Source organism: Dendrobium catenatum, unplaced genomic scaffold (assembly GCF_001605985.2).
Source record: "Dendrobium catenatum unplaced genomic scaffold, ASM160598v2 fragScaff_scaffold_1093, whole genome shotgun sequence".
Classification (NCBI taxonomy): domain Eukaryota; kingdom Viridiplantae; phylum Streptophyta; class Magnoliopsida; order Asparagales; family Orchidaceae; genus Dendrobium; species Dendrobium catenatum.
The window spans coordinates 262,111-281,007 of NW_021319555.1; the positions used below are offsets into that span (position 1 = coordinate 262,111).

General features: G+C 37.0%; 1 protein-coding gene across 4 annotated transcripts in view; it reads right to left on the reverse strand.

The window, feature by feature from the left end:
• Positions 1–16,992, reverse strand: part of LOC110095717 (twinkle homolog protein, chloroplastic/mitochondrial-like) — a 34,545-nt gene extending 17,553 nt beyond the window's left edge. For 3 of the 4 annotated variants that reach the window (XR_003702006.1, XM_020821363.2, XM_028698502.1), the window contains exons 1-15: positions 16,576–16,992; positions 16,364–16,497; positions 15,840–15,895; positions 15,674–15,731; positions 15,430–15,561; positions 8,406–8,489; positions 8,258–8,338; positions 8,028–8,093; positions 7,833–7,946; positions 3,650–3,697; positions 3,463–3,548; positions 3,247–3,307; positions 2,856–3,038; positions 681–812; positions 544–605 (exon numbers count right to left, since the gene is read on the reverse strand). Coding sequence is in view for 3 of the 4 variants with exons in the window: in XM_020821363.2 (XP_020677022.1) it covers positions 544–605; positions 681–812; positions 2,856–3,038; positions 3,247–3,307; positions 3,463–3,548; positions 3,650–3,697; positions 7,833–7,946; positions 8,028–8,093; positions 8,258–8,338; positions 8,406–8,489; positions 15,430–15,561; positions 15,674–15,731; positions 15,840–15,895; positions 16,364–16,497; positions 16,576–16,810 (1,532 nt within the window). In the remaining variant the exon portion in view is untranslated. Of the gene's footprint in view, positions 1–543; positions 606–680; positions 813–2,855; positions 3,049–3,246; positions 3,308–3,462; positions 3,549–3,649; positions 3,698–7,832; positions 7,947–8,027; positions 8,094–8,257; positions 8,339–8,405; positions 8,490–15,429; positions 15,562–15,673; positions 15,732–15,839; positions 15,896–16,363; positions 16,498–16,575 lie in introns of all 4 variants that reach the window. The other variant, XM_020821364.2, reaches the window with a different exon arrangement.
• Between the last annotated feature and the right edge of the window lie 1,905 nt (positions 16,993–18,897).

Below are 18,897 nucleotides of genomic sequence, written 5' to 3' on the forward strand. Positions count from 1 at the left end.
TAAAATAGGAAGTTGTCCAAAAAATTTACTAAACCATAAGAATCATACTGATTCAAATGCTATCCAAAGACTTTTTGAGTGGAATGGTGCATTGGAAATCTAGATGACTTAAAAAATTTAAGATAAAACGCAACAATGATCAAGAAAGCAACAGATTTCACATCAAGCAACACAAATTAACAAACAAGTTTCTCAAAAAGCATAAAATAAAATAGAAAAAAGTATAGGAAGATGCGTCTCAAAAGAATCAGCAAACTAGTTTTTTCTTCTTCTTTTTTTAATTTGAACCTTAAACCTCAACTTTGGAGGTAAAAGGCAATACCCATCAACCAAATTATTGGTGATATACTGATAGTATACTAGTTAGTAGCTATTTCACAACTGTCAAACTCGACTCAATGATCAAAGTCCATAACTATAGCCGCATAAATGATAGAACTAGACATGTAATAAACGAAAGACTGAAAATAAGTTTTGGAGGGGAAATATACTGTTAACAGACATTAACCGAGGAGGATGAGAACCAATTTTAGCTAACTTTACCTTAAATTGAAGAACGGCTTCTTAATATGTTTTTCCAAAAGCTTTCTAGCATGATCTTCAACCTAAAGACCAATGAAATATATACATACAAAAATCACACTAATAAATAGGAAGATCAATACAGTAATTTATCTGACCTTGTTCTCCATAGAACAGAGAGCAAATGTCCAACCACATCTTTCATTGATATTGCACAATAACGCATCAATCCACTCACTCTTGCCAGAATTAGGAACACCTGTTATGACAGTTAATTCTCCAGGTACAATCTGCACAATGCAATAAAAGAAAAAGTTCAACACCAACCTTAAAATAACATAAAACATTTTTGCATAAATAACAGTCCCAATAACCATGAATTTTGGCTCATTTCCCATGTTCTGGCCATCATTTGCATTTGTCTAACTTATAAGAGGGTATTGAGTCTGATGGTCAAGAAGAAGGCAACATCCGAAGTTCATAAGGTTTCATCTGGCATATTAAAGTATACTTGAGCAATATAGTTGCACAGTCATGCAGAATTTTAATTCAAATTCAAACTATTTCCAAATAAAAGTTAGAAAGGTAAATTAGAAATTCAATTAACATTTTTCTCATGGTACCCCAACCACATGTCACAATCAAGCATAAATTTACCAAAACGGTACTGCAGAGGGCATTGCACTAATGATTCTTGATAATGGAAACATTTTAGTCAGCCATGACCAGTTTGCTTTTTAGACTAAGGGACTGTTTAGTTGGAAGTTGGAAGTTGGAAGTAAGTGTAAAGTATTCCAAATGCAAGGGTTGTAAAAATGTTGATATATGGTTGGAAGAAAAAGGAATGCAAAGTAAAATAAATTTAGTGTAAATAATTTTAGTTTGTTTTAAGGTAAACTAAACTCGCTCAGTTTAAGCGAAAATTCTTTACACCGCAAGCAAGCTCGCTTGACTGCCGCCGGCCACCACCGCCGCCCACCGCCCGCTATAGCCGCCGGCCAACGCCACCATCATCGATTGCCGACCGCTGCCTTTGACCACCACCACTGGCACTCGCCAACCACCACCATTTTTGGACTTTACACTATATTCATTTCACTTCAAACCAAACATAAAAAAACTTACAATCATTTACTTAACACTCATTCAAACAACTCCAAAATATTCCTTTTATACTGCATTCCTTTTTTAGCCAACAAATAGCCTGTAAGTTGGAATTTATTTCGTTAAAATCAAACGGTAAATTTCAAAAAGTTCCATTAACTCAACAATCTAGACCTCATTGACCGTGTTCGATCAAGAAAAGATGGCGCAACGACATGAATCCTGCTTTCTCAAACCTAAGGTCTCATCTTCCCCGAGGTAGATTGGATTTTAAATTAACCAAATTTCCCCTGATCATCAAGGTACTGGAAACAAGGTATTGAAGCTAAAACAATAGTACTAAAGCAAAAAAAAATGATACTTAAGCTAAAACAACGGTACTACAGCAGTACCTTGTTTCCAACACTTTGTTTCCTATTAAAACTATTGCACATCTAAACATTTGATTCATCCTTAAGGGGTATTTAACTATGAGGGCTTGCGCTCATAGAAAGTGGAACCCCAAAACTAAATAAACTCTGATGCCAATCATCTAGGGAAATATGGTTAATTTAAAATCCAATCTACCTCGAGGAAGATGGGACCTTATGCTTGAGCAAGCAGGGTTCGTTCTGTAGCGACATTTTTTTTCCTGAGCGAACAAACAGTACTAAGAAGACCCTTGAATCACAAATCAATCTCAGGTATTACTGCACCTTTAACATAAATGAAAGAGAAATATCTCAACCTTCTATATGTATAAAAACAAGAATAACAACTCATTGATCAAAATGCTTAGAAATGTAGTATCACCAATTAAATTAATCTTATGTTATTTACATGTTCAAAGAGATCAACTAATCCGTATGGAAGAAACATGATTTTAAATCCGAAATATAGTTTCCTAGAAATTAATATGCATTAACAAAGCTTAACAAAACTCAATTAACTGCAAAGACACGTGTTTTGAACCATCAACAATCCACTATGTGGACATACCATGCCATATGAATACTAATTAATCCTTAAATTAAATGAATAAAATAAATGCTTGTATACCATTACAATTACAGAATTTTCCCAAAAATTCATATTTCGATCTACTAAATTTGACAAAAATAGATTTAACCAATACCTTGCTCCAAACATAGAGTCATAGACTGCAAAAGCCAATTAGAATATGAAAAAATTTTGTTTTTGTGCACAAAATTAAAAAAAATATTGAAAATACAAAGTTTAACAGAACTTACATTATACAAATCATCCAGAGCTCTCCAACCTGTTGAGACACCCAATTCAAACCCTTGAATACAATGATAATAATCAGTGATATCAGGGAAAAAGTTGCTGAAGTTTAATAGACCCCGTATGGGAAACATTTCCGCTTTATCTATAACTTCCTTCAGCACATGTTCTCCGAAAATGTTTAGCACCTGGACAGAACTTAAAGAAAAACTTTATGACCACAAGGGAGGGCAATACTGAAAGTATAATGATTACACCATTTCAATGTGTAATACATGCAAGTTAAGTAATCTGTTAGTATGAATCAATATGCAAAATAAAAGATGATTGCAGGCAGCCCACCCAGAAATACAGGGTGAAAACATAACACAGTAGCACAACAGCGAAGCATCTCACCTCATTAGCATCTTTGCAAACCTCGGTAGTGCTTTTCTTTGGCCATTTAACCCTCCAGCATCTGTTTTACTTAATACATTTAAAACAGAAAAGAATTTGACACTTTGAATAAAATGCAAGAATATGAAACATGGCCAAGTCGCAAATCAAGCATGCAAGCATTAGTCACAAAAAAGAGCAAAACAAATAACACCAAAAAGGATTTTGATAAAGGACCTTTCTTTACCAAGGCGACGAGCTAATTCTTCAGCTAGTGCTTGCCCAGGACCATCAGCATTTGTTGCTAGTATTATACGGGGCACCTGGTATTTTCAAACCTATTTACTTATGCTTATTTCTCTTAGATAATTCAACTTCGGAAGCATGAACTCATTTGAGAGTTATTTAAGAGTAAAGTAACCACCTTTTCAAAATATTCCTTGCATTTCCATAGGTATTGAAAACTTGCATCCTAGCAATGCATAAACATTGAACCGCATGTTAGATGAAAAATAATTAGGCTTAGGTGCATATAATGGGCAACTAAAAATGGTTGAATTCAAATACAATTTAGAAAAAGGCTACAGAGGACAGAAAACTTTCCCTAGATTCAAATAAATTAAAAAAAATTTGTAGTTCAAGAAAAACATTTACTCTTAATAAAATATGGAGTAACTAATCCACCTTTTAGCAAGAGAAAACATTCATTAGATTAGAGATAAGCATATGGTCCAGGAGCTAAGAATTTCTAAACTTCAACCGGATGTAGCATCACAAAAAAATTAATATTTTGCATAACACATTAAGGGAAATCTTGAACCTCATGCAATAGCTATGCCCTTTAATCAATAAAATGATCCCAGTCTCGATGGATCAAGCAACCAATGGTTAGGTTAAATGATCCAAAAATCCTAGATGCAAGGTTGAAAAATATTAGCTGTCAAGATCATAGATTTTTGGCCGTTCCCTTCTGAAAAGATTCAGCATGTTGTCTAGACAGTAAACTTAGTGTCATGGACTGGACAGATTTCAGCCATCCGTAACCTCCCAAAACAAAACTAGATTGCTCGAGCTTTTCCGAGTCAATGGCCCTCAGTTCTGATGCAATCCGAGAGATAGAGATAGAGATAGAAAAAAATGCCATCCAATTGCTGTTTTCCAGCAGGCTGCGGGTGGAAAGGGAGCGAGAGAGAGAGGGGAATGGGAGAAAGAAAGATCAATCTCAAAATCTGATAATTGGAACTTGAAATTCTGCTTTCATTTCATTAAATGAATCCTATTTATAATAAAATTAAGGATTCAAATCCTAACCATTTGCTAAAATCAAAGAGAAGAAATATCCTTAAATTTTAAAATCTAAAATACCATTTCCTACAACTTCCTAACTACATGAACAGACTTATTCAAAAGCCTAAAATCTAGGAATACATATGAAAAGAATAAGAACCCAGAATTCAAATAAAAGTCAACTCTAAATGCGTTGAACCAAACAATCAGACAAACTCCCAAGTCCAACATAACAACCCAAAAGGGACTAGCCTTGACTCCTAGGCTGGCTTCTGCGGCTCTGCTTTGGTCCAGCCAACAATAATGGTCAGCTGCTGTAAATTATCTGTCCAGATCATAAAATCTTAAGTTATCTGTTACGTCGGCCCAGGAGGAGCCGGCTGGACCGGTCCAGCCCGGACCGGTCCACTGTTACTACAGGCGGAAAAATAGAGGGGGAGCGCGGTTCTGAGCGGAAACCAGAGGAGAGCCGCGTGGTTTTGGGTGCGTTTGGAGGGAAATTTTGAATGTTGGGGGCTGTTTTAGGAAGTTTGTAATTGTCCTTTGTCTTTAATTAGGAGTTTTGGTGAGTCTTAGGGCTTATCTTGATTTTGAATTTCTTGGGAGATCTAGGTTTGTTCTTGGGCTCTTGGCTTTGCCGGAGATCGTAGAGAGTGCTTCCTTCCTCTCGAATTGAAGGAAGATTGTATCTTGCAAGTGCTTTTATCTACTATTGAAATAAAAGTGTTTACTTTGTTTTCCTACGAATTTCCATTGAGTTTTCTCTCCGTTTTCCACTGTTTGGGCTGTGTTCTTGCTGCGGACAGCAGTTTCTTTGCTTAGGTGCTTGATTTGGGTTAGGTTTACTTGTGCAAACGAGTATTTCCTATCATTATCATGCTGACTAGAAACAAAATATAATATGACATCCAACTCATATCTTTAATGCGAGAAGAGTGTGAATAAGCAGATCAAATCATGCAGCTAAAATCATGCCACCTCACCATTGCTAACAACCAGACAATTGAAGGCTCAATTGATCATAATATGATCTCAATAGGAGCCAAAAATATATTTTATTTCTTGTTATCACTTTTTTCTTTTTCGGTCAAAGTCTAAACCTATATACATGCATAAAGGAATACAAATATGTTAAATAAATACATAAAAGTGGGCTTAGATACACAAATTTTAGCACACACGTGCATGGACATGCATACCAACCTATCTACCCATAGACAACCTACCTGCATATGAACGCACAAATAAATATAAATCCATGTACATAGGGTATATAAATACAACATGCAAAGAAATATAAATACACATATGCATAAACCTGTATGCTTACATACCCAACTACATAAATTTTACATGCCAGCCTACCTACTCTAGGTATGTACAACTGAACGTAATTGACACAAATACAATGGTTAAAAGCTACAAAAACATTGGATTTTGACCTTGAGCGAGCTCAATCGGGAAACAAAACCGAGATTCAAGCCAAACCTAGTTTGTTAATATGCTAATTCATTTCAATCTGAGCCTAAAAATTCAGAACATGCCATTCCATCTAAAAGTTCAGAATTTTACAGCTAAACTCATGTTAATTTAACAGTTGTGCTCTGCCTGCTCCTATTGCCGACTCTGCAAGCAACTCAATCCTCAAAAACTAATTTCAAGTTCACTCAGGCAAGCCGTGAGGGTAGGGAGAAAAGGATGGGGTTTCAAACAAGGAGGAAATCCGGTGGCTAAGTGGTTGTAAAAGAAAGACAAAGAAAGAAGAAACAAAAGGGAGAGAAGAAAACGAGTTAAACAAAGAAGCCACGAACCCGACTTATCTAGGTTGGTGGGTATTGCGCGAATCCTCTTCCTCTCCTAGGAAGCTCTCTCCATTAGAACTCTATAGCTCTCAATGCTCATGCAAGAAGGAAATTTTCATCATCAATCATTCATTAGCTCAAAACAAAGGAAATGAGGCTATAAATAGCCGGGTACAAAGACTCAAGAAAATAAAAGACCAACTTGCCCTTTGGGCTTACATGCGACCACTCCCATGAAAGGGGTACAAAGGGAAATAATAACGACACCTAAGCAAATAAGAAAATGCATAAATAAAATAAAATACAATCATGACTCAGAAATACAAGGACTCGATCGTGGCCGTAGATCGGCGGCCACGTCACTGATAAACCTTCCACGCTGATCTGATGTCCCCATCACACATGCAATAGCTATGCCCTTCAATCAATAAAATGATCCCAGTCTCGATAGATAAAGCAACCAAAGGTTAGGCCAAATGATCCAAAAATCCTAGATGCAAGGTTGAAAAATATTAGCTGTCAAGCTCATAGATTTTTTGCCGTTCCCTTCTGAAAAGATTCAGCATGTTGTCTAGACAGTAAACTTAGTGTCATGGACTGGACAGATTTCAGCCATCCATAACCTCCCAAAACACAACTAGATTGCTCGAGCTTTTCCCGAGTCAATGGCCCTCAGTTCTGATGCAATCCGATAGATAGAGATAGAGATAGAGATAGAAATAGAAAAAAATGCCATCCAATTGCTGTTTTCCAGAGCAGGCTGCGGGTGGAAAAGCAAGAGAGAGAGGGGAATGGGAGAAACAAAGATCAATCTCAAAATCTGATAATTGGAACTTGAAAAATTCTGCTTTCATTTCATTAAATGAATCCTATTTATAATAAAAAAGCAGAATTCAAATCCTAACTATTTGCTAAAATCAAAGAGAAGAAATATACTTAAATTTTAAAATCTAAAATACCATTTCCTAATTTTTTTATAACTACTTCCTAACTACATGAACAGACTTATTCAAAAGTCTAAAATCTAGGAATATATATAAAAAGAATAAGAACCCAGAATCCAAATAAAGGTCAACTCTAAATGCGTTGAACCCAATCAGACAAACTCCCAAGTCCAACACAACAACCCAAAAGGGACCAGCCTTGACTCCTAGGCTGGCTTCTGCGGGTCTGCTTTGGTCCCGCCAACATAATGGTCAGCTGCTGTAAATTATCTTTCCAGATCATAAAATCTTAAGCTCTTCATGCTGACTAGAAACAAAATATAATATGACATCCGACTCATATCTTTAAAGTGAGTCGCCAATACAAAAACAGGTGATTATACAATTTTGAACTAGTCTTGTAAAGTACGAGCTTTGCGGCACACCTAGCCTCATTGCATTACACATTACAATAGTTCGACGGCTAAAAAAACTTGAGATTCACGGATGTGAATTTAAAAAAAAAATGACGATAGCTCAAATATCTAAAATGTAGAAGCTAGGCTAGGTCGTCTTAATAGAATTAGGACCTGACCTCCTGTTCACTGGGCAATTTTTCAGACACCTTTACTGCTCTCCCATTTGGTATACTTATACAATTACGGTAGCCTGCCTCTTCCATAGAAAGCTTATCAAATTCAGTTTCAACCTAAAAAAAGCATGATCATAGGAGATGAACAACATAATCAAATAGCTATATCAATGAAGAAGGCCATAATGGATTAATTACAATAATGAGATCATTTTCAGGTACTAAGTCATCAAGTCCATAAAATATTCTTTCAGTGTCCTTCTCCTGACATAAGAAACAACATGAAAAATTGGTAAGAACAGCAAAAGCACCTAAGTAAGCTAAATATAAAGGCAGACAAAAAGGCCACAAAATGAAAAGAATGCACTTCTGTACTTGAAAGTGCATGATTAACATGTAACACAAAATTATGATTGAGATGACTGCACCTGCCAATAATTTTTCTCAACGTCAAGATAGTTGCAGCTGACAAGTTTTCTATTCCTTCTGTAAGTAAAAGCAATTACAATCTGCACAGAATACTTAGTGTACTTCAGTTACAGATGTTAAACAATGTTGTAGACAACCAAACCATACCTCATTACCCCTTGTCCGCTGCATTACAAAATTTCTACGTAATGTTTGAACAGATATGCTTCTTGCATTGAAGTAGGCAATAAGCTAAGATAAGAAAAATCACATCAATAAAATGCATTATTACGTAGCCCAAGAGTAAAATAAGATAGTGGCTGAATGCCTAATCCAATCGGCAAAAGATCAAACAAATCACCAGAAATTGTTGGGGTCAAGACACATGACAAACTGGTATAGCCTTCAACAATCAATCATACATGAATTTGGTCCAAGGGACCGACATATAATACAAAAAACTATATAAAAACCAAGACATACAGAAAACTGTAAGCACAGCATTGCATATTTGCTCATTATATTGCATTTGAACAACAATCCATCCAATAATAAGGTTATTGGCAAAGCAGCCTACCAGCTGGTATGAGCCCTACTCTCCACAAGGGTTTTATATGTTTCAATTAGAAAACTGTCACCAAATTCTTGTCAAAATAAATAAATTTAATAACTGGCTATCTGCCTCAAAAGTTTGGCTTTGAGTGGGGTGAGGGATTGGGATTGGGATTGGGATTGCGAGGGGTGTGGAATCAGGACCACGTAGTTCCGTATAAAGCTAGAACAAGCTACATATCTGGCAGTTGCTCCACCCAGCCCACCTCCATGCTCTATCTATTTTAATTGAAACATTAAATGTCATGAAAAAAGAAAGTAAATGGCATATCATCATATTGATATTTTATTTTAATTAATAGGTCAAAACAGTTCTTACTAGAGTGTGCATAAATCTTCTGTAAAGTATCACCATCTTAATTCCTCACTCTAGACCAATGCCATACAGATTCTGATAAGACATGCTAACAGAATTAAGCTGAATCATTTTTTTAGGTGCATGAATGAAATCAAGTAGGTGTTCACAAGGTGATCCAACCAACTATGTCCTCATTCAAGTAAAGATTGGTAGATTGTATTCTAATCAAACTTGAGCCAAACCAAAGTATAAATGACCATGATCTCTTTACAGATAGATAAACATAAAACGACTGTGAAATCAAACATGAATAGCACGTCATCTAGATGAGCATATCAATGCTTGAATAACACACAAAACCATAAATAAGTCAATGGCATGGATGGAGAATCGCAATCCCGGGATTTTTAATTCAAAAAGAACGGTGAAAGAAATTATTCCAACTGTCAGAAGTAAAAAAATAATAATAACATAGTTAGATTTAATTTTTTATACTGCCCCTGTCTAAGTTTTGTAACGACCAAAAAAGAGCATGTACGAACTTAATTACCAAACTACAGAACCTAACCAAATCAAAATCAGCTGTTGCTCAACCTTGCATAAAAAGCTTTATAGAAACCAGGGACAGAAACCTCATGTTTGAAAACAAGCCTGAAAGGGGCCCCCAGTTTAAAATCTCATCAAACACTACAGGACAATACAAGTTGAACTCATGATCCCTAAAAAAAGTAAGTCTCTATGATCACATCATGTGATTTCTTCCACTTCGACATCATGAAGATTTGCTTTGGTACTTCAAAGTGTTTCCTAAGTGTTTCCTCATTAATTTCTATGGAGTTAACAATTCTATTTAGCCTTCTCATTGCACATGACAAAATCCTCGACATTTGAAGCATTTTCCATGAGATACACAAAACGAGTTTCTTGATTTGATCCCCCTTAATATATATTACTCATGTCACTTGAATAGGTGGTAATGAAACTGATTAAGGTTTGGAATCTATGTTCTCTCTAGGGATTTATTCCCCTAATTTAGAATTACACCTCTGAACAATTAATTTGTTTCCTTCACAAATAATTATTACAACAACAACAACATCAAGCCTTTATCCCACTACGTGGGGTCGGCTACATGAATCCTTTTTCTCCATTGTGTCCTATTAAAAGAGATTGTTTGAGAATGGATCCTAGTGATATTTTTGACTAGGCATTTGGCTCTTTGTGAACTGAAGTAAATTTTAATTTGTCCACCCTGGCAAACTATTGCGGAGGGTGGATGAGTTTTGCTTTGAGTGATTGATGGTTTGATTTCAATTTTAAATATTTTTGAATTTGGGATTTTGAGATTTTGAGTGGAGCTTGGATGGCATTTGAAAATATTTGTGAACCCCTCCGGTTGAGATCTTCGTTCAACACGGCCATCATCAGGGTGTTCGGGGTCATTTCTCTTTTGTTGATTGAATCTTGTCAACTCTATCGAATTATCGATAGAGGATCAGATTTCGTAGGCTTTATGCCCTTGATAGTGAATTCTCATTGTTATAGGCCTTGAAAGCCTAATATGAATGTATTAAGATAAATATGACGGTCGCCACAACCGTATATTTGTTTGATTGTTTGAACCCTGTCGACTTCTATTGACCCGTATAGAAGGATCTGGTTCGAACTTGAATTCACTTATGGTCCCGCGCAGCATCCCTAGATGTCACGTGTGTACCAATAACACGCTCGTCGAGGCCCATGCGGGTGTTTGGGGACATTTTATAATTAAACCCTGTCGACTTTTTTTTACATGTTAAGGAGGATCGAGTTTAAATTTAATAACCCGCGCAGCATCCCTAAACGTCACGTGTGTACCAATAACACGTTCGCTGAGGCCCATGCGGGTTGAGATCTTATTTTCCACTTTAGTGTACCTATGTGTATACAAATTATAGTGCACGTGCAGGGGGTATTTTGAGATAATTGTAGTTGTACAGGTAATTGACATTTGGATGCACAACATTTCATTTGAGGACTTGTACACGCCTCTTGTCAGCTAGTACGAATGTTGTGGATCCGGTGGCGTGCGTCTTGGTGTTGACTCCCCCTTTCTCATTCACCGGGGAGGGTCTTTCTGAACTTTGGAGTCAATGGCAGCTGATTTGGGGAGAACTCCTTTTAGGATCTTCAATGTAGTAGACTTGTTATTTCCGGTGCTTGTGGGTACCAGAGCTGTTTTCTTCTTAAGTATAGAACTAAGAAGAGACTTTAGAACACCAGGAAGTTTAGTTCTAATTTGTTCAAACATCTATTTCATTCCGCCAGGGGCGTGTCCTTCTTCGTACACCGGGGTGCCCTTATACCCGACGTACTCAAGAATCTCTTAATCACCGCTGTCATAGCTAATATCTGTACTTGTGCCCACAGTGGTTCATTGTACCTGTGATATACCTACTGTTGTTATCCACAAGTAGATTGTGTTTGCTTGTTGGGACCCGTTGTATCCACTACAACCTTTTGGAAATGCTCGTAGAAGATCTAGTGTCCTTGCATCACATCCACCTTTCACCAATCTCAGGTGGTAGTTTTGATGTATTTGCACTTGTTTGTAGGAACGGATCCTCTGCTATCAAATGCCAGTATTGCCTTCTCAATCTACAGGCATTGTAGGGATTGTCGTAGAAGTTCATATATTAAAGCCTTGTAACATGCTTTGAGTCACTATTAATCGTACAAATATTCTTGTAGTTTGAGTTCCCTTGTGTGTGATTCAAGCTTTGTTCCTTGTATATGTTTGAATCTAAATTAATTTTCATTCAGACTTGAATTCATCAAGTTTACAAGTCCCCACTTAATGTCGTATAGCCCGAGTTCAAGTACGAGCTCAGAGTACATGTTCAACTTGATTGTTCATAGTTTGTCTAAGTTTGAGCTTTCTTGCATTTAGTTCATTTGAACTTGAGTTCCCTTGCATGTGATTTAGTCAGGTTCAAATTCTGCTCAAAGTTTTACAAGTTCGAGTTCAAGCTCAAGCACGAATTTCCTTTGTCCACATTTTGATTTCAATTTGATTTTATTTATTTGGGTTTGAGCCTTGATTAATCATTTAGATTTTGTTCAGGTTCAAATTCAACAAGTCATCTGTTCTTCGTACAAGTCCTCTGCTCATTTAGTTCAAGTTCAGTGCACTTATGTTCAAGTACAAGTCCTCTGTATTGTTGCCCAAATGAGATCTTCTTATTGTTCAAGCTTTGTGTACTTCAGTAAAAATTTCGGCAGCACCCCGACATATCCCCCATTTGGGGGAAATGTAGGGGAGCAGGGCCTTCCCACCACGCTACTCGAGCGTGTATGGTAGGTGTCCTTAAACACTGCGGCCGTACAAATTTTCATCCCACCACCCCACAAGAGCGAATATGGGGCCTTCAGCAGTACCCGTACCAAAACACCAGTAGCTCTCCCCACCACGCTACAAGAGCGTGTATAGGGCTTACCCACCTCGCCATATGCGTCGCACCAGGCTCCCTCCCACCGTGTTACACGAGCACGTATAGGTGGTTCTCCGGTCCGCCGCAAACGCCGAGAATGGGATTTGGAACATCATACCTTTGCATAGCAGTCGTTGGCGCAGATGTCGAGGTCGAGGACCGTCCCCACCACGCTACAAGAGCGTGTATAGGGCTTACCCGCCTAGTCGCACATGTCGCATCGGATTCTCCCCCACCGTGCTACAAGAGCGCGTATAGAGGATCCACTGGCGCGTCGAGGGCGGGATTTAAGTTAGAAACGTATACCTTAGGGCCCGGCGGGGAGGAGTCGTCGACGACTGTTGGCTCGTGGATCGAGGTAAGAGGAGGACATAAATTTTTTTAAGTTAATTATAATTATTTTTTATTAATTATATTTAATTACAATTAATTATAATTAAATATAACAATTAAATTGTTATGATTAATTAAAATGATTAATTATATTTAACTTTAATTAAAGTTAAATATAATTAATTAAACTTAACTAAAACAATTTAATTAAAATTAACTATAATTAATTGTAATAATTATAATTAGTTTAAAATAATTATAATTAGGATAAACTAAAATTAATTTTCATTAACATTAATACAACTCTCCCTCTCTCTGTCTCTCTGGTTAGGCAGACCTGCGGGACTTGGCCGAGCAAAGGCATGACAAGGGAGAAAGTTACCTTCACCACCAGTGAGCTCCTGTTGTCACTCCCGATTAAAATGTCGTAGCTTCCGATCCTACAAGTAAGGTCGTCAGAGTGAAGTTGTCTAGCCACAGACGGAGCCAGAGCGGCGGCGACGGGATCGGGCAGAGGAGCTACGAGGTTTGGCCGATACAGCGCACGAAAGGGAGATCGTTAACTTCATAGCGAGCGGCTCCCGCTATGGCTTCCGATCATAATGTCGTAACTTCCGTCCCGACTGGAAGGGAAGTCATGGAAGGAGCGAAATCGCACGGCCACGAAGGAGCTGGGGAAGGATCGCACGCAAGGGAGAGTTATCTTCGCTGCCACGAGCTCACGTCGTTGCTTCCGATCAAAAATGTGTAACTTCCGATCCTTCAGGAACCGTCGATCCGCAGGAAGGGCACATCATCAAACGAGCGAAGTTGGGCAGCGACGAGGCGAGAGGGAGAGCGGGATCGCGGAAGAGAGCGAATGCCTCGTCTCCTCCCTCCTTTCAGCGACACAAGCCGATCGTGAGAGCCATGCCTTCGACGTGTGAGAGTAAGGCGAGATGCGACTCGTTTGTGGCCGGACATCCTCACAGGCACGCAATTTTTTTTTTATATATAGTTACGGGTCAACAACAAGTTGAGCTCATGATCCCTAAAAAAAGTAGCTATCTACGATCACATCATGTAATTTCTTCCCTTCGACATCATGAAGATTTGCTTTGGTACTTCAAAGTGTTTCCTCATTAATTTCTATGAAGGAGTAAACAATTCTATTTAGCCTTCTCATTGCACATGACAAAATCCTCGACATTTGAAGCATTTTCCATGAGATACACAAAACGAGTTTCTTGATTTGAACCCCCTTAATATCTATTACTCATGTCGCTTGAATAGGTGTTAATGAAATTGATTAGGTTAGGAATCTATGTTCTCTCTATGGATTTGTTCGCCTAATTTAGAATTAGACCTCTGAACAATTTATTTGTTTCCTTCACAAATAATTATTAAACCATTCTAAATGTAAGTAGGCTTCAACCATGACAAGAAGACTCTACACGTCATAACTGTCAAATATTAAAAAAAAAACACCATTCTAAATCTACTTCCACCATACTTAAAATCCTAGAGATGAAGCGCTCAAATGTAAACAAAAAGTGCACATTTTCAAAACCATAATAAAATAATGATGATGATGATGATGGGAAAACACAAATCACTGATGCCTGCTGCTCACGCAAAATAAAATATGAGTTAAACATAAAATTCATAAAACAAAATTTATAAAAGTACTTGCATATAGGAACCATAAGTCAACACAACTTGCTATTATGTTGTTAGGTGAGTTGTAGGCGGTAGCATTTTATTTAAGTATGAATTATGTCTTAATGCACAAAGACATCTATAAATGGTTTACTTTTAGGTTCTGTGATGCCACCCTGCACGCCAAGACAAAGTGAAAGCATTTCTAGCTACTGAAAGATCACATTGCTTAAAATGGTACATATTAATACGTCGTCTCAAAGATGCTACTACTCGTTATCTTCGCCAAGAAAAATTTTTGGATTCTTCTTATGATGTTTATTGACCACATATGCTCCCACCAAATAAATCCATGTCCCTTCAATTTAATAGCAACTAGCTTTGCTCACCGATATTGAATTTTCCAATAGTCAAAGTTGTGCTCCACTACATTAACTCAGGTGATAGATTCATCATTATGTTTTCACCTTAAAAATCAGGAATATCTACTTTCATATCTACTTCTCGGTCATGGTAATCTAGTGATCAAGTCTCATATAAATCACATGGTTACTTTAGTCATCTTCCATTGACTTCCATAGCAATGATTGGATCATTCTTCGCGTTCAGAATCTCAGCAGTACCATGCCAAGATTATCATAAAAATGATGAGCTGGAACATTTACACCCCTCCAAACAAAATAATCTCCATAAAACAAGGTTAATATAATTATGAATGCCAGAACATTTATATACACACCTAGAAAAATGGCTTAACCATAACGGAAAATTTTACATGTTAAGAAAAAATGACAAAATGCCCTTGAAAAGTAACGATGTCAACTATAGTCTGGATTAATACCTCTGGACACAAAGGCTCTAAGTGAAGATCGTCTTCTGAGATTGTTCTAAGCTTCTGACACTTCAAGGATTCACCTGAAGTTTCAGAACCACAGCCTTGTAGAACAACATATTTCTCTTCGTTCTCAGAAGTCTGCAAATTTGTGGTGATCATTCACAGAATGTATATAAGTTTTTTTCACCAGAAATAAAAAGGATGAAGTGAATATAGCATCAAAAATTAGTGCATCTATTGTCAATAATACCTTCACACAGCCCTTCCAACCACATTTTGCCCTGAAGCAGGACCACAAGGCAATCTTTCTAAGACAGAATTCAGGGAAGTAAAAGTTAAATTCCAGACATTAGAACAAACGATAAGATGACAAGAACTGCATACGCAGCAGAAGAAAAAAATAAATAAATACAAACCCATCATCACCAATAAAAAGAGAAAAGCTTTTCTCTTTTGAAGCTCCTCCATCACACTACATGCAGCAATATCAAACTGGTTTTAGATGTCTTATTATTGCAAAGTCATCAAAAAATGAAGCATTCATCAAATACAAGTTGATGCCGAGCTCATTTGGTTGCTTCAAGTAGAATTATAGAATTTATAAGATTCTGTTAGATATAATTATAGATCAATATGGATTTCGAACTCAAGAAACACATTTAAAATCCCACAAAAGTGATGATTTCATTCTCATGCTCAAAATGGGTGAAAATAATGCCATTACTTTCTACCCTCGTGCAACCAAATGAGCAGCATGCCCACCATCCCTGAGAATTACAATAGGAACAGAATCAAGATATGCAATTTTGCATATTCAATAGCAGGGCAACATTTAAAATTATGATATAAATTCTATTGGCCATCTTCAGCCAAAAACCATTAAATGCACAGATAATCATAACAAAACTATAGAACACAGAAATAACATAGCAATAGCCACCTGAGGGCATGTATTGTGCATATACTGCCCAGTTTGATTGGGATCGCACTCAATTCCTAACTCCCCCAACTTCTCATGCAACTTCTTGAGTCTCTTGGCAATGACTCCCTCACCTTCACGTGGCTCCATAAGAACTTCATAACAGCATGCACGATAAGCATAAACAAATGCAGTGAAACAAACAAAAACCATGAAAGAAAATAGAAACTTACCGTGTCCAGAGGAGGCAAGCCGTCTATAAGAACGAAAGCCATAGTATTTAAGGGGGAACAAGATAAGCCCAGAGGTGTTTCCGAATGGGTTTGCGTGGCAATGGAGGAAGCGGTGGGAGAAGACGGGAATAATAGCCGTGCCGCCTGAGAACTTCTCGAGGAGGTGATGGGAGCTGCGCATGAAGACGCTGGATTGGAGAATATTGCGGAGCAAATGGTGGCGCAGCGGGAGCATTCTATGAAGTGATTCAACCTTTCATAGCGGTAGAGAGGTAAGCGCAGAGGTGAAGCTGGACAACAGTTACATAAAATAACTGGTTTCGAATTTTCTAAGGGGAAAGGGAGGTGGCGCTAGGGTTTTAGGGTTTCAGGGTTTTGCATTCTTCCGATTGCTGATTCTATGATGAATCGATTACTGTACGCTTCAAACTTTTATTTCAGCAATTTTATAGTCAAATTGAACATCTTAAGGAGACGAACCTAATGACACCAAATTCAATCCAACCCAAACTTAAATAGGTCTAAATCAAATTTTATAGCCAACTCAATCCTGCATTCTACTAGTTATTCTTCCACTGCTATCATCTCCTTAATATTTCCTCATATATTTGTTTATATTCTCCTTAAAGATATTTAATCTTCGCAAATTCATTGTTCTAATCATTTAAGATTTGAGTTAACTCAGCTTCAAGATCCATTTGTTGCAGATGAAATAAGAATATGATATCTATAAGAGATATATATATTTATGGATGTACAAAAAGAAGAATAAGAGAATTGGCTGCTCACCAAGACATCAACTCATTGATGTCTGATACATTGATGATTCAACATATCTCTCAAAATATGTAATGTTGAAAGAGAATAATCTTTGTGACTTTTACTGCTACTGGCTAAAGTCTCATCTTTTTTCGTATTCTTCTTCATGGACAAAGGTTGTGGATCATCATTATTTACCAATGGTTTAAAAGTGCCTTTTGAAGTTTGGGCAGATATGTCCTGAACTTTGTCTTAAGTTTTAACATAGTCGCATGAGACCTCTCTACTTGAATAGATAAACCAACTTTGAATAAATAACCTTATTCTATATATTTGCCCATATAGTGTACCTTGTAAATAATATATCAACAATAGGAGTGTTAAAAATCTTCAATATGCCTTTCTGCTCCAATATAAACAATAACCCTTATCCAACAATAGGAGTGTTAACTTCTTTAATTTTTTTCACTTCTCCAAAATATTCAGACACTTTTCACTAAGAAAATACATTTGCCTAACTTTTTTATGGATCTCGGACACGAATGTCATACCATTTATATCTGAAAATAATATGACGTTGTGTATCACATATAAATTGACCCTTTAAGAAAAGCATTATGGTGTTAAAACTACTTCACGATTACGAAAAAAACAATCAATCTCTTGGAGATTGACATTGCATGTATGAAAATTGAGATAAACTCACTCCACATATAACTGAAATATCAATTAACTTAGGAGGTAGAAATCGTAAGCATGCTCGTAAACTATTTTATAAACAATTAAATATCATGCAGGAAAGTAGGCCCGATCATATTTTTTAGAAATCTTTACCACAAGATCATTGAGAAAATTAAGCTTCTTACAAAAAATGATCAAAAAAACATTAGTAATTATGGACACAACGTCATTAGTCTTGAACACCATATAGGATATCTTCGAGCCATTTTTTGTGTTGTGGGTTGGTGATCTTCTTTAGTCATTGGAAATTTAAGGGAGGAAGGATCACCCACTAGAACTTTCACACAAAAGAGTAGCAGTGAAATTTGATAGGTGATGTTGCCTATCAAAGATAGTGGAGTGCCTCTACAGTGAGAAGGAATGTGGAGGAGAGAGAGATGGAATGTAAGAAATTTTTCTTCCATACAAAGAGTGGCACTGAAACTTGATAGGGGTTACCGCCTATTCAAGGCAGTTTAATACCTCTATTGTAAGAAGAATTGAGTAAGAAATGAAAAAGAAGAGGTGCGCTCTTTTCCTAGCCCAAGGGAGATATTTATGGGTAAGAGGGGGGTGGGGGGTGTTCTAGATTTTTTTTTTCAAAATTTCTTAGATTTTTTATAAAGAAGGGGTCGACGACACTGTAATCATTGATGTGAAAATAATAATATAATAGTATATTATATAGCCGATTGTAAACGCAAGGGCGAAGGGGCGCGCGCCCCTTCATGAGCCCATGGGCATGCTGGTGTGAAATTAACTTTTTTAAAGTTGTTATAAAAAAATAGATTTCTAGCACATAAATTTCAAGAAAGCAAAGAAAAATAGTTGTCAAATAAAAAT